Source organism: Bos grunniens, chromosome 17 (genome assembly GCF_055505025.1).
Source record: "Bos grunniens cultivar Pamir isolate PY7600 chromosome 17, Bosgru_T2T1.0, whole genome shotgun sequence".
Lineage (NCBI taxonomy): Eukaryota > Metazoa > Chordata > Mammalia > Artiodactyla > Bovidae > Bos > Bos grunniens.
Genome location: NC_141181.1, coordinates 3,469,450 through 3,485,179, shown reverse-complemented (window position 1 = coordinate 3,485,179; position 15,730 = coordinate 3,469,450). Strand labels below are relative to the sequence as shown.

At 40.9% G+C, this 15,730-nt stretch overlaps 1 protein-coding gene across 2 annotated transcripts in view; it reads right to left on the bottom strand.

Moving 5' to 3' along the window:
• DCHS2 (dachsous cadherin-related 2) overlaps nt 1–15,730 on the bottom strand; it is a 315,935-nt gene that overhangs the window by 71,598 nt on the left and 228,607 nt on the right. For both annotated transcript variants that reach the window (XM_086346222.1, XM_086346221.1), the window contains exon 13: nt 8,200–9,057. In XM_086346222.1, coding sequence (XP_086202348.1) covers nt 8,200–9,057 — 858 coding nt within the window. The remainder of the gene's footprint in view (nt 1–8,199; nt 9,058–15,730) is intronic.

The window sequence follows — 15,730 nt, the reverse complement described above, 5'->3', positions numbered from 1 at the left end:
ACACTAATCAATGGATTTACAATGTTTTAAAACCATTGGAAGGAGAAGGCAATGAGGATACATGGAAGAACTATACAAAGATCTTCATGACCCAGATAACCATGATGGTGTGATCACTCATCTAGAGTCAGACATCCTGGAATGTGAAGTCAAGTGGGCCTTAGGAAGTATCACTACAAACAAAGCTAATGGAGGTGATAGAATTCAAACTGAGCTATTTCAAATCCTAAAAGATAATGCTGTGAAAGTGCTGCACTCAATATGCCAGCAAATTTGGAAAACACAGCAGTGACCACAAGACTAGAAAAGGTCAGTTTTCATTCCATTCTTTGGCAATGCCAAAGAATGTTCAAACTACCGCACAATTGCACTCATCACACACGCTAGCAAAGTAATGCTCAAAATTCTCCAAGCCACACTTCAATAGTATGTGAATCCTGAACTTCCAGAGGTTTAAGCTGGATTTAGAAAAGGCAGAGGAAACACAGATCAAATTGCCAACATCCACTGGATCATTGAAAAAGGAAGAGAGTTCCATAAAAACATGTATTTCTGCCTTAGTAACCATGCCAAAGCCTTTGACTGTGTGGATCACAACATAATGTGGAAAATTCTTAAAGAGGTGGGAATTTCAGGCCACCTTATCTGCCTCCTGAGAAATCTGTATGCAGGTCAGGAAGCAATAGTTAGAACCGGACATGGAACAATGGACTGGTTCCAAATTGGGAAAGCAGTACATCACGGCTGTATATTGTCACCCTGCTTATTTAATTTATATGCAGAGTACATCATGCAAAATGCCAGGCTGGATGAAGCACAAGCTGGAATCAAGATTGCTGGGAGAAATATCAATAACCTCAAATATGTAGATGATACCACCCTTATGGCAGAAAGAGAAGAACTAAAGAGAATCTTGAAGAAAGTGAAAGAGGAGAGTGAAAAAGTTGGCTTAAAACTCCACATTCAATAAACGAACATCATGGCATCTATCACTTGAAATCCTGTCACTTCAAGGCAAACAGATGAGGAAACAATGGAAATAGTGAGAGACTTTATTTTCCTGGGCTCCAAAATCACTGCAGATGGTGATTGCAGCCATGAAATTAAAAGACACTTGCTCCTTGGAAGAAAAGCTATGACCAACCTAGACAGCATATTAAAAGGCAGAGACATTACTTTGCCAAAAAAGGTCTGTCTAGTCAAAGCTATGGTTTTTCCAGTAGTCATGTATGGATGTGAGAGTTGGACTATAAAGAAAGCTGAGCACTGAAGAATTGATGCTTTTGAACTGTGGGGTTGGAAAAAGCTCTTGAGAGTCCTTTAGACTGCAAGGAGATCAATCCAGTCCACCCTAATGGAAATCAGTCTTGAATATTCATTGGAAGGACTGATGTTGAAGCTGAAACTCCAACACTTGGGCCACCTGATATGAAGAACTGACTCACTGGAACAGACCCTGATGCTGGGAAAGATTGAAGGCAGGAGGAGAAGGCAATGACAGAGGATGAGATGGTTGGATGGCATCACTGACTCGATGGACATGAGTTTGAGCAAGCTCCAGGAGTTGGTAATGGACAGGGAAGCCTGGCATGCTACAGTCCATGGGGTCGCAAAGGGTCAGACATGACTGAGTGACTGAAAAGAAATGAATGAAACCATTGGAATCCAAATTTTTTAAAAATCACCTTTTGGTGCCCTTGTTATGATCTGGCAGAATTCACACTCCAGGCAAAGCTTTGGCCAGATGAAATGTTAGTCAATATTTTATGCACCTCGTCACTGTTGTCCACCAGGGCCTAGGAAATCCTGCTGATGTGGGTGTAGATTAGCTGCATTAAATCAGATTCAATAGCCTTCTTAACCATCATCCTTTCCTTTCTTGTTGTGCTTCCTGTCATACAGCTTTTAGGCTACTCTTCCTGTAAGCTCCATGCCCTTCACACATGTCATAGCTACTCTTCAAAACAAGATCTCAACCCATTGTTTTAGATGTTTTGTAGTGCATGCCTACCTGAATATTTATGGATAACATATGCTTACTGCCAGAATATTTCTAACCTTGTCTATATGTAAGATTAACAAACAAATTTTTAAACTGTTAGGCTGTATTTAAAAGGTACCAGTCAAATTTAGTTCAATAATTCTAAATGCAAGGAGATTAAGAAGGATGACTCTGATCAGAGGTCAAAAAAAACACAATGATGCCACAGCAGAATAAAGTCTTTCTACCCATGTATTCTAGCTTTCCTGGTAAAGAATAAAGAATCTTTCCTTCCCATGCAGGTCCCCAACAACAACAAAAAAAAAGAATAAAGAATCTGCCTGCAATGCTGGAGACATGGGTTTGATCCCTGGGTTGGAAAGATGCCATGGAGAAGGAAATGGCAACCTACTCCAATATTCTTGTCTGGGAAATCCCATGGGCAGAGGAGCCTGGTGGGCTACAATCCATGGGGTTGCAAGAGTCAGACACAACTTAGTGACTAAGTCACTGCCGCCACCCATGTGTTCATCAGCTTTTCTGCCTGAATCTGCAGCAGGAGGCCCGCCTTCAGAGGTAAGAGACTAATTTAGTCTTCCACCCTATTTTTTTTTTTTTTTTTTTTTTAATCTCAGACCCGGTTACGTTAACCATAGTGATTAATTCCAACTGCTATGGCTGGGGGTAGATGGAAGGTTGACTGAAGAGAAATGGACCAAAACAAGGGTAGTTTTCTTCCATAACGGCTGCCTCCTATCAGCAGAGCGAATCCTGGACAAGGAAATGAATGGCACATTGAAAAAATGAAATCAGGTACAAAATTTTCCCTTCCATAGCAGTTTTCATTAGTGTTATTATTAAATCATTTCTCAATTCAACCATAAACATTATTAAACTTCCTAATCTATAGCTTAATTTCATATTGGGCTTTCTTTGGGATGCCTTAGATATGGGCTTTTTTGGGGGGTTAATCCTACAAAGAAATTGATTCTGGGTGACTTGAGAAATGATATCTTAATTAGGAAATGGCCAAACATATTACTTAATTTTTAGAAATTTCATTTACTAATGTGAACAAGTGTGATAATAACGACTGACTTAGTCTATGCCAATTCTTTTGAGGGATAATTTACTTGATGCCTCCTACTCTGCAGAATTTGTATTGGGTGAGACTATTCACTAGCATTGGTTGGAAATCTCATTATGTAAATAACTGAATGAACTAGAGAAAGAAAAACTATTTTCAGTAAAAGTCAAAGACCTCCCAGTGATCTACAAGACACCACCTCTTCTTTTTGTCTTCTTCTGACCTCAGTTTTTACCATTCTTCATCTTGCTTGACTTCCCTGGTGGCTCAGACAGTAAAGCGTCTGCCTACAATGAAGCAGACCCAGGTTCAATCCCTGCATTGGGAATATCTCCTGGAGAAGGAAATGGCAACCCACTCCAGTATTCTTGCCTAGAAAATCCCAGGGACCGAGGATCCTGGCAGGCTACTGTCCATGGGGTTGCAAAGAGTGAGACACAACTTCACTTTCACTTTCACTTTCACCTTGCTTACTCTGCTTTAGTCACACAGTCCCCTTTACTGTTCATGAACAAACCAGGTGAGTTCCCACTGGATTTCCCCTCTTTTTCTTTGGAAATGCTATCTTCCCATATATATGAATGGCTACCTCCTTTCTTTATGTCTTTGCCCCAAATTTCACTTGCTCACTAATGCCAGTCCTAACCTGCCATCTAAAATCGTCTTTGTGCCCTCGCCAGGAATCCTGCTGTTTCTTCATACCACAGCTTTTAAGACCAGCTAACATACACTGTGACATTGTACAGGAGACAGGGATCAAGACCATCCCCATGGAAAAGAAATGCAAAAAAGCAAAATGGCTGTCTGGGGAGGCCTTACAAATAGCTGTGAAAAGAAGAGAAGCGAAAAGCAAAGGCGAAAAGGAAAGATATAAGCATCTGAATGCGGAGTTCCAAAGAATAGCAAGAAGAGATAAGAAAGCCTTTCTCGGCAATCAATGCAAAGAAATAGAGGAAAACAAGAGAATGGGAAAGACTAGAGATCTCTTCAAGAAAATTAGAGATACCAAGGGAACATTTCATGCAAAGATGGGCTCGATAAAGGACAGAAATGGTATGGACCTAACAGAAGCAGAAGATATTAAGAAGAGGTGGCAAGAATACACAGAAGAACTGTACAAAAAAGATCTTCATGACCCAGATAATCATGATGGTGTGATCAGTCACCTAGACCAGACATCCTGGAATGTGAAGTCAAGTGGGCCTTAGAAAGCATCACTACTGGAGAAGGAAATGGCAACCCACTCCAGTATTCTTGCCTGGAGAATCCGAGGGACGGGGGAGCCTGGTGGGCTGCTGTCTATGGGGTCGCACAGAGTCGAACATGACTGCAGTGACTTAGTAGCAGCAGAAGCAGCAGTGTGACCCTCTTGTTATGAAAAATTTTTGGATGCATTTCATATTCAACTGTGATTTGAGGGTTATTTAAATAATGCTACTTGTAAGCTCAGAGAGCTTCTAAAAAAGAATTTATTATCATATAAATGAATACCATAGGGATATTCCTGGTTAGTCTATATAAAATTAAAAAAATAATAATTAAAAAAAAAAGAAAGAAAGCACACTATGAACAAAGTTAGTGGAGGTGATGGAATTCCAGTTGAGCTATTTCAAATCTTGAAAGATGATGCTGTGAAAGGGCAGCACACAATATGCCAGCAAATTTGGAAAACTCAGCAGTGGCCACAGGACTGGAAAAGGTAAGTTTTCATTCCAATCCCAAAGAAAGGCAATGCCAAAGAATGCTCAAACTACCACACAATTGCATGCATCTCACACACTAGTAAAGTAATGCTCAAAATTCTCCAAGCCAGGCTTCAACAATACATGAACCGTGAACTTCCAGATGTTCAAGCTGGTTTTAGAAAAGGCAGAGGAACCAGAGACCAAATTGCCAACATCCGCTGGATCATGGAAAAAGCAAGAGAGTTCCAGAAAAACATCTATTTCTGCTTTATTGACTATGCCAAAGCCTTTGACTGTGTGGATCACAATAAACTGTGGAGAGTTCTGAAAGACATAGGAATACCAGACCACCTGACCTGCCTCTTGAGAAATTTGTATGCAGGTCAGGAAGCAACAGTTAGAACTGGACATGGAATAACAGACTGGTTCCAAATAGGAAAAGGAGTACGTCAAGGCTGTATATTGTCACCCTGTTTATTTAACTTATATGCATAGTACATCATGAGAAATGCTGGACTGGAAGAAGCACAAGCTGGAACCAAGATTGCCAGGAGAAATATCAAAAACCTCGGATATGCAGATGACACCACCCTTATGGCAGAAAGTGAAGAGGAACTCAAAAGCCTCTTGATGAAGGTGAAAGAGGAGAGTGAAAAAGTTGGTTTAAGACTGAACATTCAGAAAATGAAGATCGTGACATCTGGTCCCATCACTTCATGGGGAATAGATGGGGAAACAGTGGAAACAGTGGCTGACTTTATTTTTTGGGCTCCAAAATCACTGCAGATGGTGACTGCAGCCATGAAATTAAAAGACGCTTACTCCTTGGAAGGAAAGTTATGACCAACCTAGACAGCATATTCAAAAGCAGAGACATTGCTTTGCCAACAAAGGTCCGTCTAGTCAAGGCTATGGTTTTTCCTGTGGTCATGTATGGATGTGAGAGTTGGACTGTGAAGAAAGCTCAGTGCTGAAGAATTGATGCCTTTGAAGTGTGGTGTTGGAGAAGACTCTTGAGAGTCCCTTGGACTGCAAGGAGATCCAACCAGTCCATTCTGAAGGAGATCAGCCCTGGGATTTCTTTGGAAGGAATGATGCTGAGGCTGAAACTCCAGTACTTTGGCCACCTCATGTGAAGAGTTGACTCATTGGAAAAGACTCTGATGCTAGGAGGGATTGGGGGCAGGAGGAGAAGGGGACGACAGAGGATGAGATGGCTGGATGTCATCACTGACTCAATGGACGTGAGTCTGAGTGAACTCCGGGAGTTGGTGATGGACAGGAAGGCCTGGCTTGCTGCGATTCATGGGGTCGCAAAGAGTCGGACACGACTGAGCGACTGAACTGAACTGAACATACACTATGTTTTAGCTATTTATTACGTTCACTGATATTGTCTTTTTACCCCTGCTGGAATGCAAGCCTCTCAAGGACAAGCATCTTGGTCTTTTTGTTCACTAACATATCCCAATAGAAATGTACCTGGCACATAATGTTCAATAGAATTTTTGTTGAAGGAGCAAATAAAACATTTAAAGAATAAGCAACTATGTAGATCAGTGGAATACTCCAGATGGCAGGACTAGAATTTACGGACATACATAAATGAGGCAGATCTGGGTTTAACACAGGAATTACTTTCCAAATGAAAGAGTTTTCCAACTTTGTCATGTGATCAAATCACCTACAGAGCGTTAAAAATGATAGTTCCTGGATCCCAGATTACTGAAGCAGAAACTTCTGCAATCATGAGAGAGTGCTTGTTTCATACCCAAGTTCAAGAACCACTGTCCTAGACTCTCAATCACTGAGAGATTCAAGTAGAGACTGAAAGATCATCAGTTAAGGAAAAAATGTTTATATGTTCACTGCTGATAAAAGCTGGACTTAAAAATTCTGTGATTTTATCAAATTCATTTCAAGATTGATTAATATATTTTGTGCTGTATTATTTAGCACAAATATATTAATTATTATTATTTAGAAAATTTTACCTTTCTTTCTATCAGGCTCTGCTCTGGAGTTAGGATGTATAGCTCTCATGAGGAAACACAGCTCTATGGAGTATCTCATATTATTTAACATTTAACTCTTCTGTGGAATTCTCATTACATCTAAGAATAGGTGGAAATTTCTAGTTATTTTGGAAGATGCTATTATTTCATTTAATGAAGGTAACTGCAATTTACCCCTAATAATGTTTAGAATCATAAGAGGCCTTCTGAATAAGCAGCCCATGAGATAACCGTAATTCAAAAGAAGATGCAACTGGGGTTAATAATATGTAACTGAGAAGAATCCTAACTTGACATTCAATATTAAGTTGAATATTCTCTTTTTATAGAGAATATAATGTGTAACAAATGTGTAATAATGTGTAACAAATATTTTCACTATGAAGTAAATAAAACAATTTCAGAAAAATTCAAGTTGCCTTTTAAACAGTGGTTGTTTTGGGTATGAATAAAGTGAAATTGAATCCAGAATAACAAAGCAAAAACAAAGAACAACTGGAGAAATCAAACAGCACACATCAGACTTGTTGAAAGCAAACTCCTCCTCCCCCAAGCCCTGGAGTCTACGTGATTTGCCCTCTGGCTGGTTCAAAGATTCAGAAGGTTTATATTTCAACTCTCTAGTTAGATATAATCACCTAGATTGGATTTCTTTCCATTCACAACTATCTGCAAATGGGTTTTTTTCTTTAGGGTAGAAAGATCATTGGAATTAATTATTTATGTTTCCCATTATGGCATAAATTTGAGTAGGGAAATAACTGAAAAATAATTTAGCATTATGAGGAAAAACAGTCACCATTCAAAGAAGCCTGTTCTGAGTAGTATAATCTTGCCAAATTCTTTGAAGATCAGATATTACTGCACTGTTTGAAAGTAATACTGACTGTATCAAAATGAAGTAATAATAAGAAAAATAGCACTTCCTTAAAATTACACACTGATTCTGAGTCAGATACTGTTTTAAGGGCTTCATATGAAGTGGCTCAATTGGTCCTCAGAACACCCTAATGAGGTAGGTACCAAACTCATCCCTAATTTGCAGGTTGGGAACCGGAGGCCACGAGAGCCAGCTTCCCAAGGACACACAGTGGCAGTCACTGAACCACAGCACATTTCACCTCTCATTGTATTTCCAGGAAAGTCATTTAGGAAATGTAGTTGTTCAGGATTCATAAACATTTAAATTAATGTGGGTTTTTTGAGATTTTAAACTTAAAGTTCAAGAGTCCTGAATGATTTCAGTGTTTTTATTAGTTTTTGTTGTCTTGAAAGGGGTGTGAATATATTACTGTATTTGAGTATATATTTTTAATAACATATGCTGAATGAAAATTGTAATACCAAGAATTGGCTGGACTCAGAAATTCATAGTTTTAATGCTTTGATAGTTTTAAGCATTTTGCCCAAACTGGGACACTTGACACTCACCTGCCTCACAATTTTCAGGCACGATCCCTTTATACAGATGCTGGCTGAAGGAGATCCTTACATCTTCTCCTTCCATGTGAATGACCAGGAGACCAGTGGTTGTCCTAGCTGGGACCCCTTGATCCACAGCTTTTAACTGCAGCCAAATTGGAAAATATTCTGAAGACGGAATTTGCTGAAGTTGAATTGCTCCTGTGTATTCATTAATAGAAAGCATTGACTGTGGCTCTGTGAAGCTGAACGTGACGGTGCCATTGGGTCCCGAGTCTGGGTCACTGGCTCTGAGGATGGCAGCTGTTTGGTTTGTAGGTGACTGAGAGGAAAGAAAAATATCAAGGGGGTTCTGTTCGAAAACTGGACTGTGGTCATTAACATCAGTGACATGTACTTTTATAACCACCGTGGTGCTTCGTGAGCCTTGGACACCACAGTCTCTGGCCACAGCCTTCAATACGTGCTCAGACCTGGCTTCCCGGTCAAGGGCGCGGCTGGTTCTCAGTGTGCCTGCCACAGGGTCGATGATGAACGCCCCGGAAGACTCATGTACCAGAGAATACATGGTTTGCCCGTTCAGGCCCTCATCCTCGTCCGCGGAGGAGAGCACGAGAACCGTGGTTCCCACCTGCGCGTCCTCTCTCACAGAAGCCTGGTACTGCAGCCTGGGGAAGGAAGGGCTGTGGTCGTTGTCGTCCAGAACTCTGACCTGCAGCTGCGCCGTGGAGCTTTGCGGCGGGCTCCCCAGATCCGAGCATAGAATGACGAGGGTGAAGTTGCTGACTTCCTCCCGGTCCAAAGCGCGAGTGGTTGAGAGTTCTCCCGACATTTCATTAATAGCAAAGTACTCATCAGTATTTCCATCTATTAAAGAAAGCAAGTTCAGAATATATTTGAATTGAAAAAGTAGCAGCTCTTTACTATGAATATATATTCATCCAACAAACATTTATTTCCTGATTATTATAGTACACTATCACTTTTGTAAGTACATGATCTTCCTGATAATAATACTCAGGGGATAAGTAAAAACTAAAATTCAACATCTATCTTAATTCAATCAGTAATTCAAACACTTGCTTTGACTGATTTGCAGCAGTATGATTTTTTTTCAACTTCAACTTTTTATAGTAATATGCTTTTCTTTTTTGAAGGATTAAAATGCATATTTTACTTGAAATAAAACAATAGTAGGCAGAGATAAGCAACAGTATTCGATGTTCATTTGTATATAGCAATCAAAAATTAACAGATTGATTTATAACAACGTATTTTTAATTTTCCCCTTACTCACTATAGATTGAATGTTGGTTATATTACTGGAATAAGGTCCTCTTCTACATGGCCCTTTGTGCATGAGCCATAACACTTCTTTCAGAGACAGTAAAACACTTGTCTATCTCTTACATAACATAAGCAAGGATTATGTTTTATTCTTTAAAATATGTTCCTTTTGCTATTGTATATGGTACCAAGTAGAATAAAATTTAGAAGTAAAAGTGAAAGTCACCCAGTCGTGTCCGACTCTTTGTGAACCCATGGACTATAGAGTCCATAGAATTCTCCAGGCCAGAATGCTGGAGTGGGTAGCCGTTCCCTTCTCCAGGAGATTTTCCCAAACCAGAGATCAAACCCAGGTCTCCTGCACTGCAGGTGGATTCTTTACCAGCTGAGCCACAAGGGAAGCCCTTTATGCAAGACAGCAAAAGAGACACAGAGATAAAGAACAGACTTTTGGACTCTGTGGGAGAAGGCGAGGGTGGGATGGTTTGAGAGAATACCATTGAGACATGTATATTACCATATATGAAACAGATCGGCCGTCCAGGTTCGATGCATTAGACAGGGTGCTCAGGGCTGGTGCACTGGGACAACCCTGAGGGATGGGATGGGGAGGGAGGTAGGAGAGGGGTTCAGGATAGGGGACACATGAACACTCATGGCTGATTCGTGTCAATATTTGGCAAAACCACTACAGTATTGTAAAGTAATTAGCCTCCAATTAAAATAATTAATTAAAAGAAAACTAAACTCAAGGATAAAAAGCTTCCAAAGGCATTTTAAAGTCAACCTGAAGATTAGTTGGGAAAATGAAGTTCAGTGACCTACCAGCCACATTCTTGGACTAGTGGGACCATTCCCAACAGCATGAGAACTTCCTGAACCCTGCAGAGGCACACGGAGGAAGTGGAGCTGTGCAGAAAAAACAGCAGCCTCAGGCAGTACGGGGGCTGAGGAGCAGGGACGGCATTTGAAGGCCTTCATGAGACATGTTAATTTGTACCAAACACAGGTGGTGAGACAAATTACATTTCTGTGGCATTTGTGATTGATAAAGCCATTCATTCCCTCATTAGACATTTTAACAACACCTGTCATGTACCAAATATGTGTTGGGACACTGGGAATATGAGGAGAGGAAGATGTGATCTGACTTCTAAGAGTCCAGGAGGAAAGGCACATCCGTACCTGGACATTAAAGTACAGTGTGAAACTCACATGTGCAGGACACTGGGAGGACAGAAGATGAGCACAGGTCCCGCATTAGGATGGCAAGAAAATGCTTATTATAAACAGTGACACCAAACTAACTCCTAAAGGGGAGGAAGCCAGGCTATTAGTCTTAGGGGAGGGAGAGGGAAGAGGGTCAAACCTGGATGAAGTCCCAGGATTATGAAAAAGCAAAGGTTGCAAACATTTTAGTATGACTAGAATTTAGGGTCCCCTGGGTATTTGAGGGTAGAATGTAGGCAGAAAGAGGATTGACGGTGGCAAGAATATAAATCTGGAAGATAAGCAGGATATCCAGTCATGAACTGCCCTGTATACACTGCCAAGATGCTGGGCTTTACCTTAAAATCTACCTGCAAGATTTTAGACAGGAAGACACTGTGAATCACATTTCTGTTTTAGGAAGAATCCTGGGCAGCAGTGTCAGAGCTTTTAGACTAGTGAAAGATAGGAGACTATCACAGTGTCTGTGTAATGAGGGGGTTCTGGAAAGATATGCACCTAGAGGAAGTGGATGCATTCCAAAGAATCAGAGGAGGAAAAGTAAGCAGTAAGGAAGGTAAGACACATGATCTGGCTTAGGAGAAAGACTGAAAGATGTGTAGACCAGTTTTGTTTAAAATGAGGTTTGAGGACCCTTCAGTTCAGTCGCTCAGTAGTGTCCGATGCTGTGACCCCATGAACCGCAGCACGCCAGGCCTCCCTGTCAATCACCAACTCCCAGAGTCCACCCAAACCCATGTCCATTGAGTCAGTGATGTTATCCAGCCATCTCATCCTCTGTCTACCCCTTCTCCTCCTGCCTTCAATCTTTCCTAGCATCAGGGTCTTTTCAATGACTCAGCTCTTCGCATCAGGTGGCCAAAGTATTGGAGTTTCAGCTTCAACATCAGTCCTTCCAATGAATATTCAGGACTGATTTCCTTTAGGATGGACTGGTTGGATCTCCTTGCAGTCCAAGGGACTCTCAAGAGTCTTCTCTAACACCACAGTTCAAAAGCATCAATTCTTCAGTGCTCAGCTTTCTTTATAGTCCAACTCTCACATCCATACATGACTACTGGAAAAACCATAGTCTTGACTAGACGGACCTTTGTTGGCAAAGTAATGTGTCTGCTTTTTAATATGCTGTCTAGGTTGGTCATAACTTTCCTTCCAAGGAGTAAGCATCTTTTAATTTCATGGCTGCAATCACCATCTGCAGTGATTTTGGAGCCCCCCAAAATAAAGTCAGCCACTGTTTCCACTGTTTCCCCATCTGTTTGCCATGAAATGATGGGACCAGATGCCATGATCTTAGTTTTCTGAATGTTAAGCTTTAAGCCAACTTTTTCACTCTCCTCTTTCACTTTCATCAAGAGGCTCTTTAGTTCTTCACTTTCTGCCATAAGGGTGGTGTCATCTGCATATCTGAGGTTATTGATATTTCTCCCTGAGGATGCTGGGGTTATATAAAACTATCTAAAGAGTATCTGGAAACAGGTAAGTTTTAGGGCAATAACCAGAAGTTTATTTACATATCCTTATTTCGAAAATGGTTCTGCCTGAGAAAACCCATAGGATCACATGGGTTTGTCTTTCCCAAAATCACTTTATAACTACCCTTCTTACAAATTATAAAAGAAAGGTTCACTTCTCACCCCTCCTAACCTGACCAAGGTGTACCAGATCAGGGTGTGAAAGTTTCTAGGCTGCCAGGTAAGGGGGCATTCCCAATGCTGGCGTTTCACGTTGAAACAAGAACTGACTTGAATGCCTGGGGGGATACATCATTTTTTTTGGAGAGGACCTTTGCTATGAACTAAACTTTAGGGCCTATTCTCAGTTGGTAAAGAATCTGCCCACAATGCAGGAGACCCTGGTTCAATTCCTGGGTTGGGAAGATCCACTGGGGAAGGGATAGGCTACCCACTCCAGTATTCTTTGGGCTTCTCTGGTGGGTCAGACAGTAAAGAATCTGCCTTCAATGCAGGAGACCTGGGTTTGAGCGCTGGGCTGGGAAGATCCCCTGGGGAAGGGAACAGCTGCCCATTCCAGTACTCTGACCTCTCCAGAACAGAGGAGCCTGGCAGGCTACAGTCCATGGGGTCACAAAGAGTCAGACACGACTGAGCAACTTTCAGTTTCAAGTTCCTAAGTAGTAAATAGATAGATAATAAAAGCCATTAATGGATTTGGGGACACATATCAGAAGGAGTTTAAGAAATGTTACTACTATAACAACAATCTGTCTACAATGTAAAAAGCGTGAACAAGGATTTTCAGTGCTTACATCTGTAACGAGATTTTTTAAGGACACATTGAGCAAAAAAGGCTGAGCACTTGAAGAAATTCTAGAAGCAGCCAGATCGTGATGAGGTGAATGAAAAGGGAGTGATGTTCAGTTTTAGACACACTGATAATGAGATGCTATTGGACATGAAGACTGGGTCCTTGAGGCTATCAGGAAAAAAATGCTGAAACAATTTGAAATGGAAGGAAATAATAAGTGGATGTTCTATGGTAAAAATAAAGATCAGTGTGTGACTAGTCTGGTTTTGACATCAGAATTGTCTTCCAGGTATTTTATCTTCATTGTCTTTCAGGCATTTTATTTCTGTAAATTGCTGAAAACTAAATACATAATGAAAACAGTTCATGTTCACAGAAATCCAAATTAATTGTGTCTGGTGGAATGGCAATGATTACTGTCCTGTGGCTAGAACTCTTCTGCATTTCAGAATCTCTTATTTTCTCTCTCTGTGTGCATGTGTGTGTTTCTTAGATTTCTCCTTGAACCAATTTTAACATCTTTTTGCCTTGTTTATTAACTAATGAGTTGAATAAAAACCTTTGGAAGTTGTCAGTTTTATATTTGTATGAAACCCATTATTTTCCTTTGAAAATCCTTTGACAGGGAGCCCTAGAGTCAGGATGGTATAGAGCAAAGCCCACAGTTCACCACAGGACATGAAGTGTGGACAAAAATGCTATTTATTTTTAGTCAAAGGCACTGATCCTAATTCTACTTTCTCATTGTAAAAAGAAAGAAAGTAGAAAATAAAAAATAATTAGAAGGTGGGATCAAGATGGTGGAGTGGGAAGACCCTGAGCTTACCTCCTCTTAGAAAGACAAAATTGCATTGATATAAAAAGAAATTCTCTCTTAAACTGACCTGAAGTCTAGCAGACTTGATCTTCTAAAACCAAGATTATAAAGGAAGAACCACAAGGAGTCTAGTATTAGGGAAGAAGAAGAAGTCTTGTCAGGACCCACACACTTGGTGGGTAACACAGATTTCACAGGCTCAGGGATCTTCCCTTAGTTGTTAGGGATTTGAGCCCCATATCGGGCATGCCAGCCTGGAGATAAGTACTGGGAATATGAGCCCTTTTAGGTAGTTTGAAAACCAGTGGGGCTTAATGGAGGCCTGTAGGCAATGGAGACTCTGCTTTTGGAGAGCATGGACACAGTTGTTTGCTCCCAGTCCTGGCACGGTGGCAACATGCCTGGTGCTCCGACCAGCCCACCATGACCACCCCAGCACACCTCACCCCGTCTGAGACAGGCTCTGACCTCAGCCCCTCCTGCTCCAGCCCCAGGCTGTGACAAGGCAGAATCACCAGTGCACCTTGGGAAAGGCCAGGGCTGGCTCAAGGCTCCTCTTCCAGCCTCTTGGGTCCCATCGCTACCCCTGGCCAAGACAGAAACTCTATAGCACCAAGGATATGATAACCTCACTCAGGATTGTGGCTCCAGCCTCTGCAAACCTGGCCCCGCCCCTCAACATGGCAGCGACTGCTAGCACACCCCGAGAAAAGGCATGGCCCGTGGTCACTTTAGATCCAGCTCTCCCGCCTAATCCACCGGGCATAGGGAGACTGCATAGGGATGACCCAATACAATGACATGGCTTCAAGACCAAGATGTGCATGTTTTCCTTAATTTCATCAAACAAAATGAAAAGACAGTAGAATATGTTACAAAACAAAGAGCAATATAAAACCCTGGGTGAAGGGAAGCCTAATGAGACAGTAATTCATCTGATAAATGATTCAAAGCAAAAGTCATAAAAAAAGTTAATCAAACTTGTGAACATCCTTTTCATAAGGAAAAGGATACAAAAATACAGTGGGAACTTCAAAAGGAACTAGAAAATATAATAAAGAACCAATTAGAGCTGAAGAATACAATAACTGGATGGGGAACACATGTATGCCTGTGGCGGATTCATTTTGATATTTGGCAAAACTAATACAATTATGTAAAGTTTAAAAATAAAATAAAATTAAAAACAAAACAAAACAAAACAAAAAAAAAACAATAACTGAAAGGAGAAATACACTAGAAGGAATTAACCACAGATTAGGTGATACAGAGAAACACATGAATGACCTGGAAGACAGAATAGTGGAAATCACCTTATCAGAACAGCAAAAAGAAAACGTTCATAAGGATTATTTAAGGGACTTCTGGGCTTCCCTTGTGGCTCAGATAGTAAAGAATCCGCCCTGCAGTGTGGTAGACCTGGCTTTGATACCTGAGTTGGGAAGATCCACTGGAGAAGGAAATAGCAACCCACTCCAGTATTCTCTCCTGGAGAATTCAACAAGGGACTTCTAGGAAAATATCAAGCATACTAACATTAGCATTATAGGAGTCGCAGAGGAAGAGAGACAGAAAGGGGCATAACCTTATTTGATGAAATTGTAGCTGAAAATATCACTAACCTGAAAAGGAAACAGATATCCAGGTCCAAGAAGCACAGAGAGGCCTAAACAAGATGAACTCAAAGAGGTTCACACTAAGTCATATCATAATAAAAATGAAAAAATTTTAAAGAGTGAATGGGAGAATTTTAAAGGCAGGAAGAGAGTCACTTAAAAGGAAACCACTAAAAATATTAGCTGATATCTTATCACAAATCTTGCAAGCCAGAGGGAGTAGCATGACATATTTAAAGTGCTGAAAGAACCTGCAACCAAGGACACTCTATCCAGCAAGGTTACCATGCAGACTTGAGGAGAGAGAAAGAGTTTTCCAAAC